At 35.4% G+C, this 25,628-nt stretch overlaps 2 protein-coding genes across 5 annotated transcripts; one reads left to right on the top strand and one right to left on the bottom strand.

Annotated features, from left to right (window-relative positions):
- Positions 1–1,331: 1,331 nt before the first annotated feature.
- On the top strand, positions 1,332–7,653 carry LOC114286680 (ubiquitin-conjugating enzyme E2 2). Of its 4 annotated transcripts, XR_003637639.2 has the most exons (8): positions 1,375–1,733; positions 3,045–3,170; positions 3,301–3,326; positions 4,400–4,489; positions 5,352–5,440; positions 6,023–6,082; positions 6,267–6,362; positions 7,372–7,653. XR_003637639.2 is itself a non-coding variant. In XM_028229878.2 (7 exons), the coding sequence occupies exons 2-6, from the start codon at positions 3,046–3,048 to the stop codon at positions 6,065–6,067; spliced, it is 375 nt and encodes a 124-aa protein (XP_028085679.2). In that variant the 5' UTR covers positions 1,375–1,733; position 3,045; the 3' UTR covers positions 6,068–6,082; positions 7,372–7,653. The 4 variants fall into 4 exon arrangements, 2 of the variants coding, with proteins under 2 accessions (XP_028085677.1, XP_028085679.2); XR_003637640.2 differs by lacking the exon at positions 6,023–6,082; XM_028229878.2 differs by lacking the exon at positions 6,267–6,362.
- A 4,480-nt stretch (positions 7,654–12,133) lies between these two features.
- Positions 12,134–23,946, bottom strand: LOC114286679 (putative LRR receptor-like serine/threonine-protein kinase At1g14390). The gene is made up of 7 exons (XM_028229874.2): positions 20,629–23,946; positions 19,661–19,794; positions 19,288–19,534; positions 17,956–18,149; positions 17,418–17,470; positions 17,211–17,322; positions 12,134–12,716 (listed from the first exon to the last, which is right to left on the bottom strand). Exons 1-7 carry the CDS (start codon positions 21,878–21,880, stop codon positions 12,483–12,485), a joined length of 2,226 nt encoding a protein of 741 aa, XP_028085675.2. The 5' UTR covers positions 21,881–23,946; the 3' UTR covers positions 12,134–12,482.
- Positions 23,947–25,628: the final 1,682 nt, after the last annotated feature.

Genomic DNA, 25,628 nt, shown 5'->3' with positions numbered 1-25,628 from the left:
TTGGGAGCAGCAGCAGAGAAGAGGGTGAAGAGGGTAAAGGAATGGTGGGAGAAGGAAGGGGCCAGATGGGATGAGCTCGTTCAGCCGTCGGCTTTGTTTGCGGTAGGGTTGGGTCCACAGCCGAGTGGTGGGGACCTCGACCGAACGAAGTTGGAAGTAAGGAGGAAGACTCAAGAGGCGGAGGACCAGACCATCTTGGCCAAAGCCCAAAAATTCAAAGAGTCGTAGGCAGACCGACCGCCAAAGCCGGTTGCGAGGAAGAGGATCCGACCTCGTCCCAAACCCTTGGGGGAAAAAGACTTAAGTGAATTTGTGCCACGACCGCCCCCAACAGATCTCTTGAGGGAAATGCACGGACTTACTTGTCAACGAAGGATTTAATCATGAGGGTCTACTTGTTTTCTCTCCTATTCCTAATTGTATTTTCTTTCAAGTATTTGAAGACATTAGGGATACTTTTTACCTTATAAATGTAACTACTTAACTCTTTATTAATCTAATTTCAATTTCCATTACCAAAAGAAAAAGAAAATATAACTATATATATATATATGTATATGTGGATAGTGAATACAGACGACAGACCATAGATAGAGAGAGGGCATATATATGGCCTATTTTGGAAAATGAGAAAAAAACTTTTAACTTTTCTTTTTTGACTTCTTTAATAAAATATAAAAATAAATAAATAAATAATATAACTCAAACAAATTAATAAAAAATTAATTAATTATTTAAAAGTCCTATTTATAAATATTATGGTAATTTACGTCCTATTTATAATTTTTTTGAACTAATAAGTCATATTTAGTAAAACGGAAAATATTATTAGTTTTTTTTCAATTTTTAAAATTAAAAACATTATCAATTTTGTATAGTAATGTTTCAAATAATTGTTTCAGTAACTGATAAAAAAATAGAATATGAGATCAATCATTTTACCCTTCTATTTATTGGTTTGATTCAACTATCTAATAAAATCCAAAATATTAATAGTTTTTTTTTTCTAATTTTAAAACTAAGAATATTATCAGTTTTTTCATTTTTAATTTTTTTTAATTTTGCACATTAATGTTCTATCATCATACTCCTTTATTGACACAAAATTTTTAGTTTTGCACAAAAAATAATTCAAAATTTTCAAAAAAAATTAGTTTTTTTTATAAATAATTTTTTTAATTTTTTAAATTTGAAAGTTGATATTTTAAAGTTTTAAAAATCAAAATAAATATCAAATTATTATGTTTTTTTATAAATAATAATAAATGATGAATAATTATTATTTAAAAGATAATTCTAATTATTAACATTTTAATAAAATTTAAAAATTCAAAAAATCTTAATAAAAATTTAAAAAATATAAATGCATAAATTAGAATTCCTCCATCAACAAACTTACTTTTGTCCTGCCAAAATAGCGCAGCCCGTGTCACTTGCAAGTGGCAACTCCGCAGAAGAATCCATCCATCCCTTCATTCATAGAAAGAGAAAATTAGTGAGAGAAAGTGCTGGGGACCCCGCGCTCTCTCTCTCTCTCTATATATATATATATATATCTTTCTTTTGTACTCACACATCTATCATTCGCTCCTTCTTCTGATTGATCAATCCATCGCCATGAGAATCTTTCTCTGGCAATTGGTTTGATCGTCAGACTCAGAGATATCATCATCACCCAATCCCTCTCTCTTCAACAATCAAGCTCTTATACATACTGCTCAGAAATCTCATAGGTAAGATTACTCTTTCATTTGTGTCAATTTGTTTTTCTTTGATTGGATGAATCTACTTATGTATCTAAACAACTTAAATTGATTTGTTCTTGACGAGAAGAACCGCTAATTTCATCTTTAAATTGTTAGTTGACGTCTCTTTTAGATTGAAAATGGTTACTTTATGGTGGATCTAGGGTTTCTGCTCTTTATACGGATTTTACACTTATACATGTAAGTCAGGTATTCTTTATTTGTCGACCTAAAGCTGTATGAAAAATGAAGGAAATTTGTCTATCACTTGAATTTAACTGAACTATTCTATCTCCTTTTGTTTTTTTTGTTTATAGATTTGTTATAGATTTGTTTTAGTTTGTTTTCTTTGATTGGATGAAGCTACTTATGTATCTAATGAACTTAATTTATGTGTTCTCCCTAATTTCAACATTAAATTGTTAGTTGACATCTCTGTTAGATTGAAAATGGCACTTAATGGTGGATCTAGGGTTTCTTGGTGAGTGAGATGAATATGGGATGAAAATTTTAGCTGTCTTGCTCTTTATACGTATATTTGTATGCGTATATATGTGCTTGATGAGAGCAAACCTTAATTTAATCTTTAAATTGTTTCTTGACATTTCTGTTAGATTCAAACTGGTAAATGGTGAATCTTGGGTTTCTTGGTGAGTGATATGACGATGAGGGGAAAATTGTGTCTTGTTCTTTATGCTTATGAGTTCTATGTGTGCTTTCTTGCTTATTATACAGATATTTGGGTGCACATATATGCGCTTGATGATGAAAATTTTTGGCTATGTGCCTTGCTCTTTACATGTATATCTTGAATTTCTTGCTCTTTACATGGATATTTCTGTATTGTTCACCCACAGTTGTACAAAAATGAAGGAGAATTCTCAGTTGAAGTTCAAGTATTTTAAACTGTCAACGGGAGCAATCAATTGCACTTGCTTGTGTTGTATGATACTTGTAGACAAGGGATTTTCAAGTTTGGTTGGATAAAAAAAATGATTTTGTCTTGATAGCAAAAGCCCTAGCATATTCATGGTTGTGTGCATGACATTTAAAAGTAAGGGGTGGCTTTTAAGTGCGACTTTTATTGTTTGTCAAAAGCTTTGTGTCGATTGAAGTTTACATTGTTATTTAGATTGTTTTGATTCTACATGTTTAACTACATTTTAGGTTGAGAAACACCAGTTTTCATATATTTATTTGATAGACACACCAATAGATTGTTGTTTTCCAGTGCGCATTTTGTGCTTGTGTGATAAGAGTTGTTTTACTTGACTTGTGATCAAATCTGTGGGTTGTCAGGATGTCGACTCCGGCAAGGAAGAGGCTGATGAGGGATTTTAAGAGGTTGCAACAAGACCCTCCTGCAGGCATCAGTGGTGCTCCACAAGATAACAATATAATGCTTTGGAATGCTGTTATATTTGGGTTGGTTCCGAAGACATGATTTTGTTGCCGGTGTTGTGTTTTGTTTTGTACTCGTGGCCTTTTTTTCTATCTGGGTTTGTTATAATTGTAAAAGCATATTTTCTAATGTACTTTCATGTTTGAATTGCAGTCCTGATGACACCCCATGGGATGGAGGTAAAATCATTTTTCTTCATGTTATTGAAAAGAACATATACAATTTATGTATATTTTACACATTTATTTATTTGTTATTGCAAGATTATCTTGCATATCATTACAAATTGCTGATTTTCTGTTAAATTATATAAGGCCTTGTTTGGGGTACTCTAAAAAAGTCAAAAAGTCACTATCTTATTTAAGTCACGTCATCTTATTTAAGTCACATCAACTCTTTACCATATCACTTCAAACCCAACCCATACCCAACTCATATTTCACAAAAAGTCAAAAAGTACACTTATTTAGATCATCCCAAACCACCCCTAACTCTTAAGTGATGGAATGGTTGACATTATTGTTGTTACAGATTTGGGAAGTAAATTATCATAACACAATTCTAATAGTTTGTCACGATATGTGTGGTTCAATGTATTTCTTTTTGCATGGGCTTTATTATTATAGATTGATTTAAGAGGACCAATCTACTGTCAATTGCATAATTTGATGAAAATGTGTGATTTTCCTTTTCTTTATTTCTTGGATCAAATATATTAGCTGAGTTTTGCTTACTGCACTATTTCACATGACTCATGTTCTGCAAAGATAAAAGCATTCTACATTAAACAAGCACTAATATTTAAAGCGACATAATCTTTTTGGCAAAATGGTTATTCATTAGGATTTGATTGGCTCAGCTTTGGGACGGGAAACTCCCCTTCTTACACTAATACAATAGAATCAATTACATGTTATCAATTAAGTAGTTTCACAGTGATTGATAAATGTTCAATATATTGATGGCATACATATATCAGTATAATTTTCTATTTGTACTTCATTAGTTGAAATTTGATCAAATCTGTTTTAAATTTCTCCCAGTTTCTCAGCAACACCAATGGCAGATAAATATAGAAGATGATATTTGTGTTTTGCTGCTGATGATGATTGTACATTCTATTTAAAATATTGTTCCAAATTACCATGAGGCTTATTTTCTAATAGTGGTTGTTTCTTGTTTATATTGTGGTTGGTGCTAAATTTTACCTTTTGTATTGAAGAGTTCTAAAATATTTTATGTCCATCATCAGGTACCTTTAAATTGACACTTCAATTTTCAGAGGATTATCCAAATAAGCCACCAACAGTACGCTTTGTTTCTCGAATGTTCCATCCAAATAGTAAGTTGGAAGCATGAACCACACCTTCTGCTCTTTACATTTTCAAGTTCCAAAGTAATTTTAAACTTGCACTTGCTGCACCTGCTTATAATGTTCTCAGTAATTTCAGTTTTCTAACTATATCACTAGTGTCTATTTTATTCTCATTTCTTGTCAACTTTGTTGTCCATAAGTGTGTACACTATACGGTTGTGGAACATGATGTTCATTCATTTATGTTGCTATATTGTGTTTGTTGACATGCTTCTATAAAGACCGGAAATAATGATGCTTTACTATCCTTAAAAAACTTTTCTCTGCATTTTTAATGTGTAGGAAACTTGCCCTTGCTAATGATAATCCCCACTTTGAATTTAAGGGTTGTAAAAGGAGGTTAGGAGGAAAAACTACTATTTGGTTATTAAAGCTTTATGCAAACTTTCACTTATCTAAGGTACAAAAAATAATATAAATAAAAATTTACACACATTTTCACTTATCATTGCTGGTGGTCTTTGCCCCTACCAGTCCCGGGTATATGTAGTTCCCTGTTCCACTCATACTAGGTAGTACTGGGCATAAGCCCTATGGGAGCCCCCAAGGGGGTTAAGCGTTTCATGGGAGTTGACCTCGTGAACTAAGCCCTCCCGAGGCACTTATCACGGCTCAATTTTCCACTCGGCTAACCCCCTGGCCCTTGGGGTTGTTGCTGGAGTCGCATAACTTGTCAAGTCTCTTCTCCTGCCCTACCATTATTATATTGTTTCTATTACTGTAGCTTTTACAATTACCATTTATTGTTGTCTTTTATATGTTCATAAAATGATATGTGTGTATCTGCTGATAAAACATTAAGTCCCCATTTTGCCTTCCCTATTGGCAGTCTATGCGGATGGAAGTATTTGTTTGGATATTCTACAAAATCAGTGGAGTCCTATCTATGATGTGGCTGCCATACTTACCTCCATCCAGGTATGGGATTATTGCTTTGTACGGGTGTTGAACTTAGTACTGTCAAGTGTGACTGTTGATGACAAATGGGATTGAAGGGGTTCTAAGTTAAAGCTGAAGTAGAGTATGGAAACACCGACAATTGAACTGTAGCAAGCTTATGAATGAACAAATTTTTTTATTTTAAATAATTTTTTTAATGAAATCTTGAGTTTGAATTAATTGATTGATTGCATTTACTGTAAGCATCATGAAGAATGAATCCATGGGGTCGACAATGTTTACCCAATCAATCTTTTCTCTTTTCATTCCAGGCTCATGCGGTGGAGTGTGGACACTTTCTTTTTTGTTGTTCTTGGGCTACGTACTTTTTTAGGCATTTATAAATGTTCATTTTAAAGGAAACAAAGAATTATTGTTGTTAATTTTTTTCAGTAGTGTTAGAAATGCTTTTCTCTAACTTATCCCCCCCCCCCCCCCCCCAAAAAAAAAAAAAAAAAAAAAGAAGAAAGAAAGAGGGAAAGAAAAAGTTACTTTGTAGCCCATTGCAAAAGAGAGTTTTTTGTTATTTGGTGATGAATTTTTGTGAGTCCTTGTTCTCAGGTTGTGAGACTTTTGATTTTGGATGAGCCTCCACCCATAAATTAAATTTAGAAGATTGTGGTAAATCCCCACCAGAACTAATAGTCTCTTTTTCTTCTTTTTTTCCAATTATTATTGCTTTTGGGAAAGGGGATATTACATAACAGTGGTCTTTTCCAAAAATATTTACATATTCATGAAGAAGTTTATAACTTAATTTTTTAATATTTATAAAGTTTATCATTAATATGTAATTTTTTTTCAGAAGTTAGACTGAATTGATATTTCCCCTTTGGGAAATCTAGTTGGAGATTGGTTGGACCTCTGACAGTTCCACTCAATAATACATTGAGAAGCTTTGGTATGGTTTCATAAATCATTTCATAAATACAACGTTAAGCAGGCTTTTAAACAGCTTTTGTGCCCCTTGTAATCATGCACAGATTTGTAGCCCTTGTTGAAACCATTGTATAGATTTGAACCAAATGGTTATCTGTACTTTTATTTGCTTTTGTAGACTTCTATTATTATGAATTTGGAGACTTAAGGTTGAGTTTATATGTGTTTATAAAAACATAATGTGGGTGTTTGGGAAGTTGTTATTTTAGTAGGTTTTTTTAGTTTTTGATTATTTTTGGAGGAAATTTTTTTTGTGTTTGGGAAGATAGTTGGATTTTTTTGTAGTTGGATGTGATGTTTGTAAGAAAAAAAAAGTGAAATGATTATGGGTTTGATGTGATATTTTGTCTGGATTTGTTTTTTTTGGTTTTTTAACCGATTTTGTCTTTTGGCAAAAAACTAACAAAAAAAACAAAAAAAAAACTCTTCACAAATACCCGCCAATATAGATTCTGTTTTTGAGGAATTTTGTTGCGTCACTGTGTCCCTTAATATGACGACTTTGCGAATGAGGTTGATAAGTAGCTAAAGTTTATAAAGTAAATGCATACAATACTAGGAAGAGCATCAGGAAAAAGCATAGAAAGGTAGCTGAATTCTTGAATTGGATTCTGTAAGTAGGTATATTGATTTGTTTCTTCATAGCTCAGTTAATTTGGTCTACTGAAGAAGCTTTATATTTACAATCTGTGACAACACCTGGTTCCACTCCTCTTGAGACACTATTTGTCGAATGGTACATGTATAGAGCAGTGTTATCAATAGCATTACATTATGATGACTTCATATATGTAGTCAGTAGTTATGATGCAGCATAGATATTATGTTGCCCTTCTTCCGTTTCCGTATGTGTGTTTGTGTATGTGTATAATTTATGATTGTGAACGTGTTTATAGTCATCATTTTTTGAGAGGTATTGTTCCTATCTGTTGCATGTAATGTTTTTTTAACCGCGGACTTTGCTATTGCAGTCATTGCTCTGTGACCCGAACCCAAACTCTCCGGCCAATTCTGAAGCTGCACGGATGTTTAGCGAGAACAAGCGGGAGTACAACAGGAGAGTACGGGAGATTGTTGAGCAGAGTTGGACGGCTGACTGATAACCCTGGTAGGGTGCGATTAAACATCCAAAAAATAGTTTAATGGCATGTTTGAATAACATTGAAACTTTAGAAACGATTGTGTTGCAAACTCCGTGAATTGTATTGTGTGCTTATGTTCTATGGATGAATTTTAGTCCCTATTTTAGTTCCTGTTGAGCTTGCTGTCTTGCTTTTTGTCGTCCGAGTTAATGTACATACAAAAATTTCTTGTTAAAAACCTGTTGTTGGCCTACTGAGGCTAATACAAGTACCATAGACGACCTAGAATGGTGTTCTAAGATGTACGATTGTTGTCCTTAAACTTGTTCCGGTTCTGCTATGAGAGTATTTTCTTCTCTAGGTTAGCTCTGTTTTTATCTTCGTCAAAGCAGGATTAATAATTTTAATATCTTATACTTGTGCTTGTATGCAATGGATGATTAGGAATGAAATTATCTGTAAATTTGTCATTTTCAAGCCCTCTATTTCAACTTTTTACCATGAACTATATAATTTGGGACCTAGTTTTTGTGATTGATCCTTAATTGGACAACTTTTAATGCTTAAAAAGAAATTTCATTGATTTCACTAATGCAGTGAAGTTTTATGATTTTGTTAATTTATTTGATAGAATTTCATATCATGATATAGATCTTGAGAGGATTTTAAATTGCAAATTTCACACACACACACACACACACACACACACACACAAGGGGTTAGGGGATGCTGCTGTGCTTAAATAACAGCAGCAACTGCTACGAGTTAATGCGGCACCGTTTTGCTGCTTTTATTTATTTATTTATTTTTTGTTTTGGTCCCATAGAAAACAGTTTGAATAATGTTCCACTTAATTTTTTATTTTTTATCTTGAAATATAATAACAATATATAAATGACGTGATCTATTAAATTATTTGTGTGTAATTTGATAGTCTTAATCCTATTGTGTTATAAAAGTGTAATTAAAATAAATATATAATAATTTTATATGATATTAAATAATAACATAGTAAAATCAATACTTAATTTTACACTAATAAAAATAGTTAAATTGGGAAGAAAAATAGTAACATATAATTCAAAGTGATTCTAATTATTTATTTATTTTATTTAGTTGGAAATCAATAAAAAGAAAAAGAAATGGAAGTTATAAAAAAATTTATTTAAAAAAATTAAATATGAGTTTGTTACGTTAGATTAATAAAAAATAGATAGATTAATTATGTTGAGTATTAATTTTTCTTTAATACGTATTTGAAAATTGTTTATACATTTTATATATAATTATATATATGTATATAAATTTTAAATTAAATATAATTATTTTAAAGGAAAAAGGTTAAGACTTCCTTTTTTTTCTTGACTCCCACCAATTTTAATGTATTGGGATTAACCAATTTTTTGCTTTTTGTTTTTTATTTTTTGTTTTTTTTTTTTCTTCTTCTTATCACTCACCGACACGTGTATATGGGGTTGTGAAAGTCAAGGAAAAAGGGATCTTTATCATTTCTGTATTTTAAATTTGTAAAATATTTTTACAGTTTATACATTTTACATATAATTATTTTAGATTTTGAATTAAAATAATTTGTAAAGTATTTTTTGGTACATATAATTATTGTAAATTTTATTTATGGGTAATTTAGATTAAGTAAAAAAATTTAAATATTATATTTTAGAAATAATTAAATATAAGGGTATGTTACATGGCATTTTTTTTTATATAAAAAAAACAGAATAGAGACATCAATAAGATAGGAAAAAAATAATAATAATTTAACCCGTGCGATATACATAATTAAGTATATTTGGTCTTATTTGGTTGTATATCAAGATAATTTTTTTCAGTTATCATAATAATTAAATTATAATTATATATATGAAAAATAAATATTTCTCAAATAGATTTCATATAAAATTGGTTATTATAATTGAAATTGAGTTTGTATAGAATTTTATATGTAAATAAAAAAGGCATGCTAATGTAGATTTTTTAGAAAAAAAATAAGTTTTTAGAATGTGTCACCTAAATAAAAGAAAAATACTACTTATACTTTATCTAATTGTGTAAATTCATAATAGAATCCTAACAAAAAAAAAATGTTAACTGTAATAAGATAATACTTTAAAATGATTAACTATTGAATTTTAAAGTTGAAGGGGATAAAATGCAAATAGGTTATACTTTAACTATTGAGTTTTAAAATTTAAGGGAATAAAATGCAAATAGATTATAATTTAATGATTGAGTTTTAAAAGTTAAGGGAATGAAATGTAAATGTAATTTAAAGGGATTTACTGTAATTTATTGAATAATATATGCATAAATTTTATTATATTTAATTTATTCAATTATTTTTATTTTATTGCATCCAGTGACAAAATTAAGCAGAACATTATTCAAACTATTTGTGGCTTTGAGAAAACAACAAGACAAACCACATACCAAAGAAAAAAAAAGAAAGAAGCAAAACAGAGCAAAACGCTGCCGCATTACCTCCTAGCAGTTGCTGCATCCGCCAACCCACAAAAATGGGGGTGATTCTATTTACTCACCACAAATCCTTTCAATACGCACCACTTTAGTTCACGCTATACATAAATTAAAACTTTTAATTTTATCTCAATACATATCATTAATTTTTTAATAATACCAAATTACCCCATCTTCTCAAACTAACCCTAACCCTAACCCTAACACAAAATCCAAACCCTTGGCTATCACCAGCTGTCAGCCACTGCCCTGTAACCCTCCACCTCTGTCACCTCTCTCTAGCACATCTTCAATATTCCTCTTCTTTTTCATTGTCTAGATCTAAAAACCCTAGGGCTCTTTCTCTCTCTCTGTGTGGTGGAGAAGGCCAGGATACAGAAGGGCTGAGTTGTGATGGAGAGGTAAGGGAGATGGATCGCAATGGCGGAAGTAGGTGGGGGAGTTGTTTGTGATGGAAAAAGGTGGAGCGGGGTTGTTCGCGATGGCGAGATAAGGGTGTACAACGGCGGAGGGGTGAACAATGGAGCTAGGAAAGGCGCAACAGGCTTAGGGAGAGAGGTTGGTGGTGGTTGTGATGACAAGGGTTGATGGCGATGGCGGCAGCGACAGTGGTGTGTAGTGATGTTAGGGTTAGGACAACAGTGTCTAGGAAGCTGTTTGAGGATGGAAAGTAGAGAGAAAAGCTGTGAAGAAGAGGCGACCGGAGGCAAGGGGCTGCGGTGGCAGCAGCCTGCAGTGGTTGTCAATAGGTTAGGTTAGGGTTTGGAGCAAGGATCCTCGGCCGCCGTTTTCGGCAGCCGTTCCATCAGCCCCCCAAAACGACGTCGTTTTGGGGTTTTTTGATTTTTTTTCTTTTCTTCTTCCTCGTCGAGCTCGACAGAACCAGAGGGGAGGGGAGGGGAGGGGAAGGAGAGAGAGGGGGAGGGGAGGGGAGAAGAGCCGCCGGTGGGCCGGACTGGAGGGGGCCATAACCAGTGGGGGAGGAGGAGGAAGAGGAGGAGGCGGAGGCGGAGGCGGAGGAGACGGCGGTGCGGCGGTGCTGCGACGGCCGGCGGCGAGGCGACGAGCTGCAACGGCGTGCTGCGACGGCCGGCGGCGAGGAGACGAGCTGCGACGGTGACGGTCGGACCTCTCCCTCCCTCCTCCCTCTTCTCCCCCTCCCCTCCCCTCCCCTCCCCTCTGGTTTTGGATCATCGAAGAGAGAGAGAGAGAGAAAACAAGAAGGAAGAAGAAAAAAGAAAAAAAAAAGACCCCCAAAACGACGTCGTTTTGGGGGCTGCCGGGTAGGGCGGCCGATGATCCAAATTCTAGGGTTTGTGAATGAAGGAGATGAAATAGAGATGGGGACAATTTGAATATTTAATTGTAGGATAAAATTATAATTAAAAATTTATGAATAATGGTGTGAACTAAGAGTAATTAAGGTGTGTAAATAGAATCACCCTAAAAATGGATATGTAAATTAGAAGTTATTAAAATTTCAAGGTTTGAAATCAATTAAAAAGTGGCAAAAAAGACTGTTGAACGAGTAATTATCCCGTCTTCTTAGAATTCCACCTTGTTTAGGTACTCTTGTCCAAAATCTCTTACCGTGAGTACATAAAAAAAAGTTTGCCATTAAATTTCTAAAGAAATGCTATTAGGGATCTTAGGAGTAAGGGAAAAAAAAACCAAAATTTTATGTTTTACGTACGGTTATACTGTATAATTTTGCTCCCTTCCCCCATTGTAAGGGTTATCCTAATGTTCATACAACAACAATTTTACTTTACAAATTATTTTTTCTAAAATTTTGTTTTATAATTATGAAAATTTTAAATTAAGGGAAAAATTACTTTGCCACCTCCAAATAGAATTATCAATTTGAATAATTGCCGCTTCAAGTATTGATATTAGTTTATTTTACTACAATCGATCAAGCGATTTGATATTTCCGATAGACAAAATAATTTGCTACAATTAATTGTATTTTGTATTTTATTTAATATTGAATATTTGAAGGGGTAATTGTTCTGTTCAAATCAATATTTGAGAAAATAAATTGACACCAGTGTGATAATTTGAGGGGATAAAGCAAATTTTTCTCTTAAAATAATGTAGAACCCAAAAAGATGATTGGTTAAATTCTAAATCTAAAAATTTAAAACCAAGCAAGTGCAGTTAAATTCTGAGTTTGATTCTAATTAACCCAAACCAACTCCATTCATTTTGACCCCTAATTCTTTTCAAAATAGAAAAAGAAACTATATGCATAGAATTCAATTACAGAATCGGATGAGCTCCACCTTATGTGAGAGGATTCTATTCGATTTTGTTATTAAATTCTGTGCACTTACAATTTTACAAAAGCATAAAGGGGATACATTGTTGCATCACTAAAACCCTATACAGAGTAACTACACGTGATCATGAAATTCAACAGGATAGCTACTGAATTGCACGACAAGATAATGAAATTCAGGTAACAAACACAACAAATCTAAGAAGTTTAATTGAAGGCAATACTAGACTTTTGTGCTAAGGTTTCCACTGCTAGTCCATCCTTCTTGAACTTGAATTGAGTATTGCATGTGCCAAAGAACATCTTCAATGGTGGGACGTGAGACTGAATCTTTGCTGAGGCATTTCATGGTGATTTCGACTGCAGTTTTTAATGATTCGTGTGCGAATGTGCCACGAATGGAAGGATCGATTGCTTCTTGCAATCTCAATGGTGACTCTGCTAAGCCTCTTTCAAGCTGTGAAGTGTAAAATAAAGTTGAAGCAAATTAAGATCAAGCACACTTGCAGGATATTAGAATTTGAAGAAAGAAAAATCAGCAATGGTACGTGCTCCCAAAAAAATTCTCTTTAAAAAGTACTTTGAAAATGAAATGTGGACAAAATTTGAATCTACACTATACATGGGGTATTTTTCGGGGATACGAGATTATTTTTCTCTAAATTATTTTCTGTCTTAATGCACTAACAACCATTGAATTATGCCTTGAGATTTAAGTGTCTTAAGATGCTCACATAATTTAATGATTGGAAGTGTATTAAGACAAAAGGATATAGGAAATTAAGATATAAATTATCACATGCATTTGCAACATCACGTGGTTGTATGCCCTGTTGCGGATCTTGGGCACACCAGGGGACACTCACAAGCAAAAACACAAGACTTTTAACGTGGTTCGGCAAACCGGCCTACGTCCACGGGAGCGATGTTGTTATATATCAACAAATGGAGGAGATTACACACTCTCAACTCACTGTCTCTCTATATAACACACTCTCTCACACTCTCTGATACACAAACAGAATATAGCTCTCACTAGCTCTCTCTGTTTTGTGCCTCTCTCTCAGCAGTGTGTTTCTCTCTTGCTTGCTATGTTTGCCGTGTATTCAACTCACCATCACCATTCCATTTTATACACCAAAACAGAAGGTGGAGGAGGCCTCATGGGTGTGTTGGCTGCCAGCCCAATATTCTCCTTTGAGCTGCTGTCCAGTTGAAAGCTTTGTCCCACCATGTGAAGACTTCACATGGCCAACTCCATGCTTTCTCCTTTGTTGCTGGCGCATGGCAAGCCTCATGGCTGCCAACTCAAGCCTCATGACTTGCCAACTCATGCCAACCTCTTTTGCCTTCCTTTTACCATGTGGGTTGGCCACCCTTCCATGTGGCTGCCAACTCAATTTGGGTTGATCTCCTACAAATCACCCCCTCAACCCATATGAGGTGATCCATAATAGCACCCCCCTGCCTGGAGTGCCCGGCACCCCCTCACTGGGGTGCCATGCAAAGCTTACTTTGCAACTCTTTGAGATGGCATCTCTCCCTTCCATCCAGTCTTTGAGAGATCCCAATATGTCTCTAATTCAGGAGCAAAAGAAACTTTCTTCCCTGGGACATGCTTTGCTGTCTTGGTCTCTTTGCTCTGAGCTGTCTTTAAAATTGGCCGCAATGGCTCCGTCTTGTGCACCTCCGAACTGCCTCCATGCGTTCTTGTACACTTTGGTTGCCATGTCTGCTGGGCCCTATGTCTCTTCTGTGCATGTCTTATACGTCTTGCCCGGTAAGTGACAGTAGCTCCGTCTGTCACAACCTTCTCCACAAGCCTGTACAGATTCCCCTCCAGTCGTCCAGGTAGCATCACCGTATCTCCATGGATGACTTTGAGATTTCCTTTGCTAGATGTGAAGCTATAACCCTTCATGTCTAGCATACTTAAGGAAATTAGATTCTTCTTCAGTCTTGGCACGTGTCGAACTCCATCCAACGTGAAAATTTTTCCATCTTCCATTCTCAGCCGTACTGTTCCCATGCCAACAATCTTACTCACAGTGTTGTTAGCCACTCGAACAATACCTCCATCCTTGGCTTGGTAGGTAGAAAAAAGTTTCTTATCCATGCTTATATGATATGTGCTTCCGGAATCTAAGATCCAGTCAGGTTTCGTCATACTCGACGAAACTGTAAATGCATACTCATCCTTAGCATTTACTGCAGCAGCGACATTTGATGAGCTCGCCTGTTCCTTGTGTGCCTTGTCCTCCTTGAGCTTTGCACAGTCTTTTATGAGGTGATCCTCCTGATCACAGTAATAACACTTTCTCCTGAAGCCTGACCTTGATTGCGAACGTCCTCTTGATTTGGATCTACCCCGTCTATCATTGGACCTACCTCTGCCTTGCTCATTTTCTGAGGCAACCATGGCATTTCCTTCTGGGTGTTTGCTACTGCTACCTTCCTGTTTCTTCATCGACTCATGAGAAATGAGCGTAGCAATCACCTCATCCAGTCCAAGAGCATCCTTCCCGTACAATAGAGTTGTCCTGAGATGCTCATATAATGCAGGTAGAGAGACCAGCAAGATCATAGCCCTATCTTCCTCCTGGGTCTTGTCTCCAATGGTGTCCAATTCCATTGTGATCCTATTGAACTCGTCCAGATGTTCTGTGAGGTTCGTACCTTCTGGCATTCTAAGTGTATATAGCTGCCTCTTCAGAGATAACCGGTTTGTCAAAGACTTTGACTTGTACCTCATCTCTAACTTTGCCCATAGCTCCGCCGGATCTACTTCACTGATGACTTCCCGGAGTGTGTTGTTCCCGAGATACAACTGAATTGTACTATTTGCCAATTCCCTCAACTCCTCCCACTTGTCATCCTTCATGTCTTCCGGTTTGTTGGACTTTTTGAGAAGAGCTTTCACCAGACCTTCTCGTGTTAAAATGTTTTTCACCCTTTGCTACCACAGGGTAAAGTCATTACTGCCATTAAAAGGCTCAATCATGAAACTTGCGCCTTTTCCTGCCATTGTAAATTTCTTCCCTTTTTAAAGAAATTCCGATTTAAGAATCTGACCGTACGGATGGGTCCGGAATATTTCAAATAGTTGGAACGCACTATTGGATCGCCAAAAAACGGACTCCGAATGGCCTAGATCTAGCCAAAAGAGTTTGAATGCCTCCGATTCAAAAACTAACCGTACGGATGTGTCCGGAATACTCCAAATAATTGGAACTCACTATTGGATCGCCAAAAAACGGACTCCGAATGGCCTAGATCTAGCCAAAAAAGTTTCAACGGTTCAGATCTGCTGAATCTGGTGCGCCTGAGAAGCACCAGATAATTCCTCCGGATCGGCTGGTCAACGGCGCAGTCAGCGGCTCGGTCAACGGCGGCTCAGCGGCGCGGCTTGGCTGGCGGCACGGCTCCGGCGCGGCTCGGCCTGGTCAGCGGCGCGGTCAACGGCTCGACGGCTCGACTCGGCTCGGCTTAGGATGACGTCAGCCTGACGTCAGCTTCACGCGCGCCCCCACTCGTCTTCTTCCTTCGTCGGTGCATGGGGCGCGTGGGTGCGAGTGGCCTTCACTCTCGATCTTCAGGTGGCGCGTGGCGGCGAGTTAGAGCTCCGATTGGCCTGTGGTTTGAAGTTTTGGAGTCCTCTCCTCCTGACCTTCCTCCTGGTATGCTCAAAAGTGGATTTCGACCACTTCGAAATCTGGACACTTTCGGAAAAAACTCGATTTTTCTCCACCCGGGCTCTGATACCAATTGTTGCGGATCTTGGGCACACCAGGGGACACTCACAAGCAAAAACACAAGACTTTTAACGTGGTTCGGCAAACCGGCCTACGTCCACGGGAGCGATGTTGTTATATATCAACAAATGGAGGAGATTACACACTCTCAACTCACTGTCTCTCTATATAACACACTCTCTCACACTCTCTGATACACAAACAGAATATAGCTCTCACTAGCTCTCTCTGTTTTGTGCCTCTCTCTCAGCAGTGTGTTTCTCTCTTGCTTGCTATGTTTGCCGTGTATTCAACTCACCATCACCATTCCATTTTATACACCAAAACAGAAGGTGGAGGAGGCCTCATGGGTGTGTTGGCTGCCAGCCCAATATTCTCCTTTGAGCTGCTGTCCAGTTGAAAGCTTTGTCCCACCATGTGAAGACTTCACATGGCCAACTCCATGCTTTCTCCTTTGTTGCTGGCGCATGGCAAGCCTCATGGCTGCCAACTCAAGCCTCATGACTTGCCAACTCATGCCAACCTCTTTTGCCTTCCTTTTACCATGTGGGTTGGCCACCCTTCCATGTGGCTGCCAACTCAATTTGGGTTGATCTCCTACAAATCACCCCCTCAACCCATATGAGGTGATCCATAATAGCACCCCCCTGCCTGGAGTGCCCGGCACCCCCTCACTGGGGTGCCATGCAAAGCTTACTTTGCAACTCTTTGAGATGGCATCTCTCCCTTCCATCCAGTCTTTGAGAGATCCCAATATGTCTCTAATTCAGGAGCAAAAGAAACTTTCTTCCCTGGGACATGCTTTGCTGTCTTGGTCTCTTTGCTCTGAGCTGTCTTTAAAATTGGCCGCAATGGCTCCGTCTTGTGCACCTCCGAACTGCCTCCATGCGTTCTTGTACACTTTGGTTGCCATGTCTGCTGGGCCCTATGTCTCTTCTGTGCATGTCTTATACGTCTTGCCCGGTAAGTGACAGTAGCTCCGTCTGTCATGAAACACCATTAGCGAGTTGGGAGGATGGGTATCTTTTCCCAAGCAAGAATAAGATGCTCACAATCTTTTTCCAATTTTTCAGAAAGGTTATTTCAGTGACTCAAACCCGCATCATTCAACATTAACCTTTACTGTTGGAGCAAATCATCATCTTTCGAATTTTTGAAGGAAATGAGGTGAGAAAATGATGGAAAATAAATATATATACCTGAAGTTTGAGCTCATCCAATTGAGTTTCGGATGTGATTGGTTTACCAGAAATTACTTCAAGTAGAATTACACCCAGTTGATAAATATCATTCTTTTCTGCACTTTCAGTGCTGCATATACATACAGACCTTCTATGAAAATGAATTCAAGGTTTTAAAGATGACAGAGAAGATTAAGTGGAGAGGATGAGGAAAAAACATATTACCTGGAAAGCCTGTTGGGGGTGTCTTGTCCATTGAGAGGGCTCTCTGTACCTACCTGAAAACATTACAAAAATGCATAAGGAGTTGAGCAGAAAGACGGATCTATTTGATGAAATAAACAGCTTGATTGATTGTGTTTTTATTTTCTGTTCTGTTTTCTATTTTTATTTTTCAAAACAGAGAAAAATTATTGGGTGAATTACATAGTTTTACCTCTGTAGTTTTCAAATTTCACTTTAGTTTGAATTAATTCAGTTTGAACAATATTAACTGCATGTATATTTTAAGTTCACTTTCAATATGGTCACTTCTTTCAAATTACCGTCAATTTTTTCTCTGTACTAACTCAAACAAGTGACAAAAAATGTGAAATGTACTTTTTTACGCTAAATACAAAAAAATTTTAAATTTTCAGAAAGCATTTCACACGTAAAAGTGTTATGAAACTTTTCGTTTTCTAAAGACACGAAAAGGCAAAAACCTGGTTGCCAATGTTCAGGAATTGGTAATAATGTAAGCTTGAAATCAAGAATTTCCCACCTTGGATGGCAATGATATGTTGTAGCTGCTAATTTTGGCAGTGAGAGTTTTGTCCAACAATATGTTTTCGATCTTGAGATCATTTCCATACATTCCTGGAACAATTCCGGAGTGCAAGAACTGGATTCCCCTGGCAATCCCCACTGCAATCCCCATTCTCTGTGGCCATTTCAGATACTCCCTCTTTATCCAATCTGCCAAATCCAGAAAAACACAGGCATTGCCTTGTATCAGATTCTCTCTCTGTGGAACTAATCTCATAAATTCTTAAACTATCAAAATTCTTCACCTTCCCCTCCAAAAATGGGGTCTCTGTACAATTTTTGATAGTTGAGAGTCTATATGTATTTTTAAAGTCAAGAGAGTGATAAGGTGATACTCAATGGTAGTTAAGGAGTAAAGTGTAATTAACCTTACATTTCAGTTTAATACCAAATAAACTATCTAAAATTATATAATAATAAATACAAAAAAAAAGAGAAAAAAAAACCTTTACAAAAGTATCCTTATTCATGTCCAAACAAGAAATACACATGTTTGTGAAATGTTTCTTGTAAAAGAATAATTATAAAGAATAGGTAAATTACATCAAAATTATTATTATTATTTTTTTCGGTGACAAATGGGGGTTAAACCCAAAGTAAGTTACATCATTGGTTTCTCTAGTTTCACTTTGGTTATCGTATTTTTTGTGTCTGGCCCCGTTTGTTTGGAGAGTTAAAGGAGGGATTGAGATTGATAGTGAGATGAGATCTACTAATATTGCGTTTGTTTTGAGAGATGGGAGGGGATTGATAGTGAGCTCCGGATTAGGATGGGCCTCCTCAAGGGGATTCGGATGGGCTTCCAGGACTTGGTATTAGAAAAATAATCCGGCAGACTAGAAATTTTTTATTTTTATTTATTTTTTATTTTAATTTTTACATGTCAGACATTTTTTTTTGAACATTAATGTTTAATTTTTTATTTTTTTTGTTAAGTAAAAATCATTATTTTATTTTTTATATTTTTTTCTAGAAATTTTTTATTTTATTTTTATTTTTTTAAATTTTTTTACATGTTGGGCATTTTTTTTAAAACATTAATGTTTAATGTTTTTGTATTTTTTATTTGTTTTATTATTTTATATTTATTTTATAAAAATAATTTAACAATCCCAACACTAATAACTATCATCAAAACAAACACAATTTTGCTTTATCCTGTTACTATTAATCCTCTCACTAGCAATCTCTTCACATGAATTCCCTCACTATCAATTACTTCCATTCTATCTCAGAAAACAAACGAAGCCTCAGGAACAATGACATGAAGTGTGCTATTTAGTTTTACCTGTAAGGTGATCCCTCAAAGACCCATTTGCAACATGTTCAAGGACAATGAAGACAGTGCTAGCTACATTGGGGTGGCGGTTCTGGTATGTCACAATGCAGTGTCCTAGAACACTGACCAAATGTCGATGCCTCAGCTTCGATATTACTTCCATGTGCTGCTGCAAGCTTTGTTGCGATTGTTTCTGTTTCAACTTCAGACATTTCACCAGGCAGATCGAGCCGTCTCTGAGCCATCCTCTATATAGCTGTAATCAATGAAAAATAATTGTTCATTGATTAACGTGAATAAGATTGAAAATAGCAAGATGCTTTACTCTTTATCTAATCTATGTCTCGTTCTGTGAAATTTGTGTCAATCTAACTCTTTTTACCTGTCCTTGAGATCCTTCCTTAGCCAAATTTGAGGGGTCAAAGTTGTTTGTCGCATCTTCCATTTCCTCCAATGTGAAAACATGGTACGGTGGTAGCCCCATCGACAGCATCGTCATAGTTCGCGGTACTTGTCCTATATAATTGAAATTTTTTTGTCACTAACCAAGCTATTTTCATGAACTTCTAATGAACATTTAAGTGATTTTCTCAACAGCCAAGGTGAAAGAATGAATGAATGACAATGTTTGTACTAGTATTTTGTGAAAAATCCATTTTAAGCCCCCATGTGGAAAGTACATTTTAGGCCCACCTGTGGTTCCATAGCACTTCGTTTCCTAATTTTTTAAAACAGCTAAATATTCTTCATATAGTTTTGACTATATAGCAAAACCAATTCTGTGAGCTTTACTTCTAAAATGACAACATTTGGTCTCCCACCACCGTCTCAACCAAGGGAAAAAAAATTACAACTTACTAACCAAATAAATTAAAAATTGTGGACATCGGGAGGAGGGAAGGGGTGGCGAGGGAGGTGGAATGAGGTAGTTTGGAGAGAGGTGGTGGGTGGGGTGATGGATTAGACTTCAGGTCTTCAAGGTAAAAGACTGGAAAAAAAAAAGAAAAAATATTTCTTTTTCAAATTGGATTTTGCTTTCAACTAGAATAATTTTTTTTCTTTTTCAACTCTCAAAATATGCGTGAGGCACATTTTTCTTTTTAAGGGGAAATGCAAAAGTAAAATTTTAATCTAAAATTACGTGAATGGTATTTGACTATTTTAAAAATATCACAAGTAATAAATATTTTGGTCATATCACAACAACATGATAAAATGAATTTTTTCAAAAATACGAACGGTATTTAACTATTTTTAAAAAATCACAAGTAATAAACATTTTGGGCCATATCACAACATGTTAAAAATGAATTTTGTAAAAAATGGGAAGAAGAAAGATCAAGAGCTTACTTCCATCAATGGCAGGCTCGCTCCGAACAGAGCTCTTCTCCCAAACAAAGCTATCGCATTCGAAACTATCGTCTTTCTTCTTCTTCTTCTTCTCTCTTCTAAAAATTATCAAAATCAACAATCCAATTGCGAAAACTGCCCCAACAACACCCCCAACAATACCAAGTATGAGGCCAAGTTTGCCCTTAGACCGCCCCTCGCGATTCTTATTCGGGGGAATAACCGCCAATGCTTCTTTCTGACAGAAGGAATATGGGTGTTCATATTCCAAACCTCCACTTGTCAGACAATTCCATGAACTCAGTACAGTTCGATTCGTGGCGTTTGATCCAATGCAGGCGGGTAATTTCCCAATCAAAAAGTTGTTAGAAATATCAACAAATGTGAGATTGACACTACAAGATAGATTCAATGAAAGAGCACCATTGAATTGATTGTCATCTAAATTCAGGTACTGGATTGAAGGCAGAGAAAACAGAGGAGATGGAATAGGACCCACAAGTTTGTTTCCCGATACATCGAATCGTTGAAGCAGATCAAAGTCCTCGATCTCTGAAGGAATTCCAGATCTAAAAGAATTGTTTTTTAATTTGATTGTTGCAAGATTGGTACTCAGAGATGGAAATTCAGGCCCGAGGCGATTGATACTTAAATCGATCTCTTGAAGAGATTGTAAGCTTTTCATGTCTGGAACACTCCCATTGAAGAGATTGTCAGACAAAACAAGGCTCGTGAGATTTGTCAAAATTGAAATCGATCCAGGAATTTCTCCGGAGATGAAATTCGAACTGATATTCAGTTTTTCGAGTGATTTTAGCCGGTTGATCGTTGCGGGTAATTGACCCCATAAGCCTAAGGACACTAGTGAGAGTACTTTCAAATTGGAGAGCTTGGTTAGGACTGTGAAGAATGAACCAATGGAGAATTTATCAGAGAGAGTTTCCTGAGAAACAAACAAGTTTCCGGAGGTGGGTTTTGGTGGAATGTGGGATTGGGAAGGGGAGGTTCTGTTTCCCACGAGAGAAAATTCTGTTATGTGATTTTCCGAGCAGACAATCACTAGATATGGGGATTCAGGGAGGTAACAGAAGCTGGTCCAGTTATGCCATCCTTGAAGGGCTTCTGGGTATTCAAGAATTTGTTGGATTTGGAAAAGAATTCTGGTTTCTGATGGAGATAACTGAGCTATTGAAGGAGGGAGAATGACAAGAAAGAGCAAGAAACAGAGGACGGAATCCCGGAAAATCTCCATTTTCTCGGGAAAATGAAACCCAAATCCAAATTTCAAGTTCCTTTCATCTTGTGATGAAGAGATTCAAGTGGTGACATTACTGTATCTAGGAATTTGTGGACTGCAATAACTTCAATATATTGAACTAGAAACTGAAACTACAGCTATTATGAAAAAGACACATCTATTGGGGTAGTTTAGTTACAGGGAATATTGGAAATAGATGGGGAGAGAAAAGAATGAATGAAGCCATGTGTTTGGCAACTGGTAAAGGCCTGGTGGTTAAGTCATAAACCTCAGGTTCGAAGCCTCTTGGGCCAACTTCTTAAGCGGAGTTAAGAGATTAGTCTTAAATTGTTGTTATCACAACATTTGGGGTAGGCCCAATGCACCTCGCTGTGCGAGTCCTGACTTAAAGTAGAAATTGTCTTGAGAGATCGGAATAAGTTCTCATATTATAATATTTTTACTCGGAATAGACAATATGATACCTTGATGATCTCGGTAAGAGGCGTTTCCTAGACATATGGGAGAGTAAGAGAATTTTCCTGTTTAAAAAAAAAAAAGACTGAATGAGAAAGAGTGGGAAAAATTTTTAGGAAGAGAAAATAAGATGGAAAATGAAGAGAACCTATTTCTGTGAGAGTCAGAGATATGAAGAAAGTGAGTTCCCTTGCAAGTGAAAGCTGAGATGTACACACTATGGGCATCGTTGTTTAGTGTGCCTACTAATCATTTTGAGATTATTAATCCATTATGTATAATATTTTACATTTAAAATGCTTATGAATTTGAAGAGATTAGTTAATTTCATGTTTGTCAGAAATGCTAGCAATATGTAATTTAAATTTACGTAAATGAATAATATTATATGCATCAATTAGTGTATAAATTAGTGTATCAATTAATGATGTGACATAATTTAAGAAGTTTTTTATATTTATAATTTGTATAATGAGTGGAGTCAATAATAATATCATAACTAGTATTGGTACACTAGTTAGTATATTAATTAGTGCATCACCACTATTTATAAATTCATTTATAATAATGTGACAAATTAATTGTGTCTTATATGGTTATCTGGGTAATAAATTTAAAATTAACACCTCTAATGCTACATCATTATGGGTCAATTATGAATATTTTTTAAGAATATATTTGAATTATAAATTTAAGTAATAATACATAAAAAAAAATTATATTTTATTCGCTTCACATTTTCAATTTCGCCTTAAGAGTTTCAAACATTTTCTTAATTAAAATTATTTTATATTAAAATACGAGATTCAGAATTATCTAGGGCATAGTCCAATTCCATAGTTATAAAGTTCCTTTCACAAACTTTTAAAAGCATTTTATTCGTTAAAAAAGTACATTTGTTAAACAGAGGAAGAAAAACTATCAATTATTTGGATATACTCATCATTCTTCGTTAAAAAATCAACTTTGATCACTTTACAAATTTATTAAAAAAATTATAAATATGCAAAACAAACTATATATATATATTTAGTATTAACACTTTTATTGACGTATTTTTAACCAATATATTAGCAATTCAGCAATGTTACAATTTTTTTTTAAAAAAAATTATTCAAAAAAAAAAAAAGAGTTTATAACAACTGCAATACTATAATTCCAGACATAAAAACTCAGAAAATACTCATAATTTGACATTAATAGTTTTGATTTACTTAAGGTATGGCCACAACATCAACTTTAAATATCAATCATAAATTTATTTTTTTGATTTTTTAGTTATATTTTTGGAACCATAAAATTATTGTTATATCAATTGTGAGTGTAACTCATATCCCACCAAGTTTAAATTTATACCAAGCTCGTTTGGGATATGGGTTGGTGTTTTGACTATTTTAGTTTGGGACAAATTACACTAACAGTTCCTATAGTCTGGGGCTCGTGTTACTTTGGTCCCTGATTTTTCAATTGTGATACATTTGACCCTGAATTTTAAATCTTGTTCTAAATAAGGATAATTGAAAATATCATTACTTAATTTTAAGGGAAAAATTGTCAATTTGATAAAATCTAAACTAATTTGACAAAAAAAAATGTCAAAAAAATATTTTTAAATTTTTAAAAATTATTTCTATCCACCAAAAATAAAATTATGAAAAACTGATAAAAATTACATAATTAATTTAAAAAATTTAATTTTACATGACCATCATCCAAACACATAATAAAAATTAATTTGTAAAAAATAAATAAATAAATATCTAAAAGATTTATCAATTTTACATAATTTTATCTTTAGTGTGTAGAAATAATTTTTAAAAATTTAAAAATATTTTTTTGATATTTATTTTTGTCAAATTAATTTATATTTTATCAAATTGACGGTTTTGCCATTGAAAAATCCAATGGTATCTTCAATTGTCTTTATTCGGAACAAGATTTAAAATTCAAGGTTAAATATGTCACAATTGAAAAGTCAATGATTAAAGTGACACAAATCTTAAACTATAGAGACCGCTAGTGTAATTTACCTTTTAGTTTGGAGCTAAAAAGGCTCTTTTAGAATATGTTTTTTGGTTTTTTTTTTTTTTTTGACTTTTGTGAAAGAAAAAATAAAATGATTATGGTTTCAATGTAATATTTTATCCTATTTAACTAAAATAATCTATTTTATCTTATATGACAATTTTAACCCCAAGGGGCATGCCAAAAGAACACTCACCATCAAAATAAAATTCAAAATAAATTTTCATAATATATAGAGCTCGTTTGGGATGTGGGTTGACTTTTTGGCCTTGTTTCGAAACTAAGTATTTTAATCAAAAAGTCACTATAAGTTGTCACATTACTTTTTCTACTTTTCTGTATATCTTTTCGTAAAAAATTAAAAAGTCACTAAAATAGTCCATTTCCAAACGAGAGGGCATGTAGTTACAAAGTTTTGTTTGGGATAGGCATTTTGACTATTTTAATTTTTGTGAGAGAAAAAATAAAATGATTATGAATTGAATGTAATATTTTATTCTATTTAACTAAAATAACCTATTTTATCTTATATGACTATTTTAACCCAAATCAATATCCCAAACAAACTCATAGTATTTTTGTTGAAAAATGACTGAGATCGTTTTTTTTAGAGACCCTACAATTCCTTTTGGATCTCAACTATTTATGTATATGTAGGATCCACTCATATATGTGTGAAGTTTACACCATCAATAATTAAGATCTAAAGAAATTTGTAGGGTCGGCAAGAAAAAAGGGTCTCCACTATTATTGTATTTTTGTTAGTTAAAAGAAAACAAGATTCCTCCAAGCAAACACACCCAAAGGGGGTGGTGTCTGAGCGCGGATTGTCGGCCGCCCTACCCGGCAGCCAAACCCAGCAGCCCCCAAAACGACGTCGTTTTGGGGGCAAATTTTCAAAAAAAAAAAAAACGCAGAGGAAGAGAGGGGAGGGAGGGAGGAAGGAGGAGGGAGGAGGAGGGAGGAGGAGGAAGGGAAGGGAGGACTGGAGGGGGCCATAACCAGTGGGGGAGGAGGAGGAGGAGGAGGCGACGAGCTGCGACGGCCGGCGACGGGCTGCGACGAGCTGCGATGGCGAGGCGAGACGACGACCGGACGGCTGCGACGGCCGGCGAGGCGAGACGACGATCGGCTGCGCAGCCTCCCTCCTCCTTCCTCCCTCTTCTCCCTCTCCCCTCCCCTCCCTCTGGTTTCCGTTCGAGAACGAAGAAGACGAGAACGAAGAAGAAGAAAAGAAAAGAAAAGAAAAAAAAAAAAACCC

Source organism: Camellia sinensis, chromosome 5, assembly GCF_055761805.1.
Source record: "Camellia sinensis isolate YWXY chromosome 5, ASM5576180v1, whole genome shotgun sequence".
NCBI lineage: Eukaryota > Viridiplantae > Streptophyta > Magnoliopsida > Ericales > Theaceae > Camellia > Camellia sinensis.
This window is presented reverse-complemented; position numbering and strand designations above follow the sequence as displayed.

Excerpts from the sequence above, each read along its gene's own strand:
- LOC114286680 (XM_028229876.2), top strand. The coding sequence starts at position 3,046 with ATGTCGACTCCGGCAAGGAAGAGGCTGATGAGGGATTTTAAGAGGTTG. Across the intron at positions 3,327-4,399 it reads TGACACCCCATGGGATGGAG|GTACCTTTAAATTGACACTT; the intron begins GTAAAATCATTT and ends GTCCATCATCAG. Across the intron at positions 4,490-5,351 it reads TCGAATGTTCCATCCAAATA|TCTATGCGGATGGAAGTATT; the intron begins GTAAGTTGGAAG and ends CCCTATTGGCAG.
- LOC114286679 (XM_028229874.2), bottom strand. The coding sequence starts at position 21,880 with ATGGAGATTTTCCGGGATTCCGTCCTCTGTTTCTTGCTCTTTCTTGTC. Across the intron at positions 19,795-20,628 it reads CGAGCCTGCCATTGATGGAA|GACAAGTACCGCGAACTATG; the intron begins GTAAGCTCTTGA and ends TCAATTATATAG. Across the intron at positions 12,717-17,210 it reads TGGATGAGCTCAAACTTCAG|CTTGAAAGAGGCTTAGCAGA; the intron begins GTATATATATTT and ends TACACTTCACAG.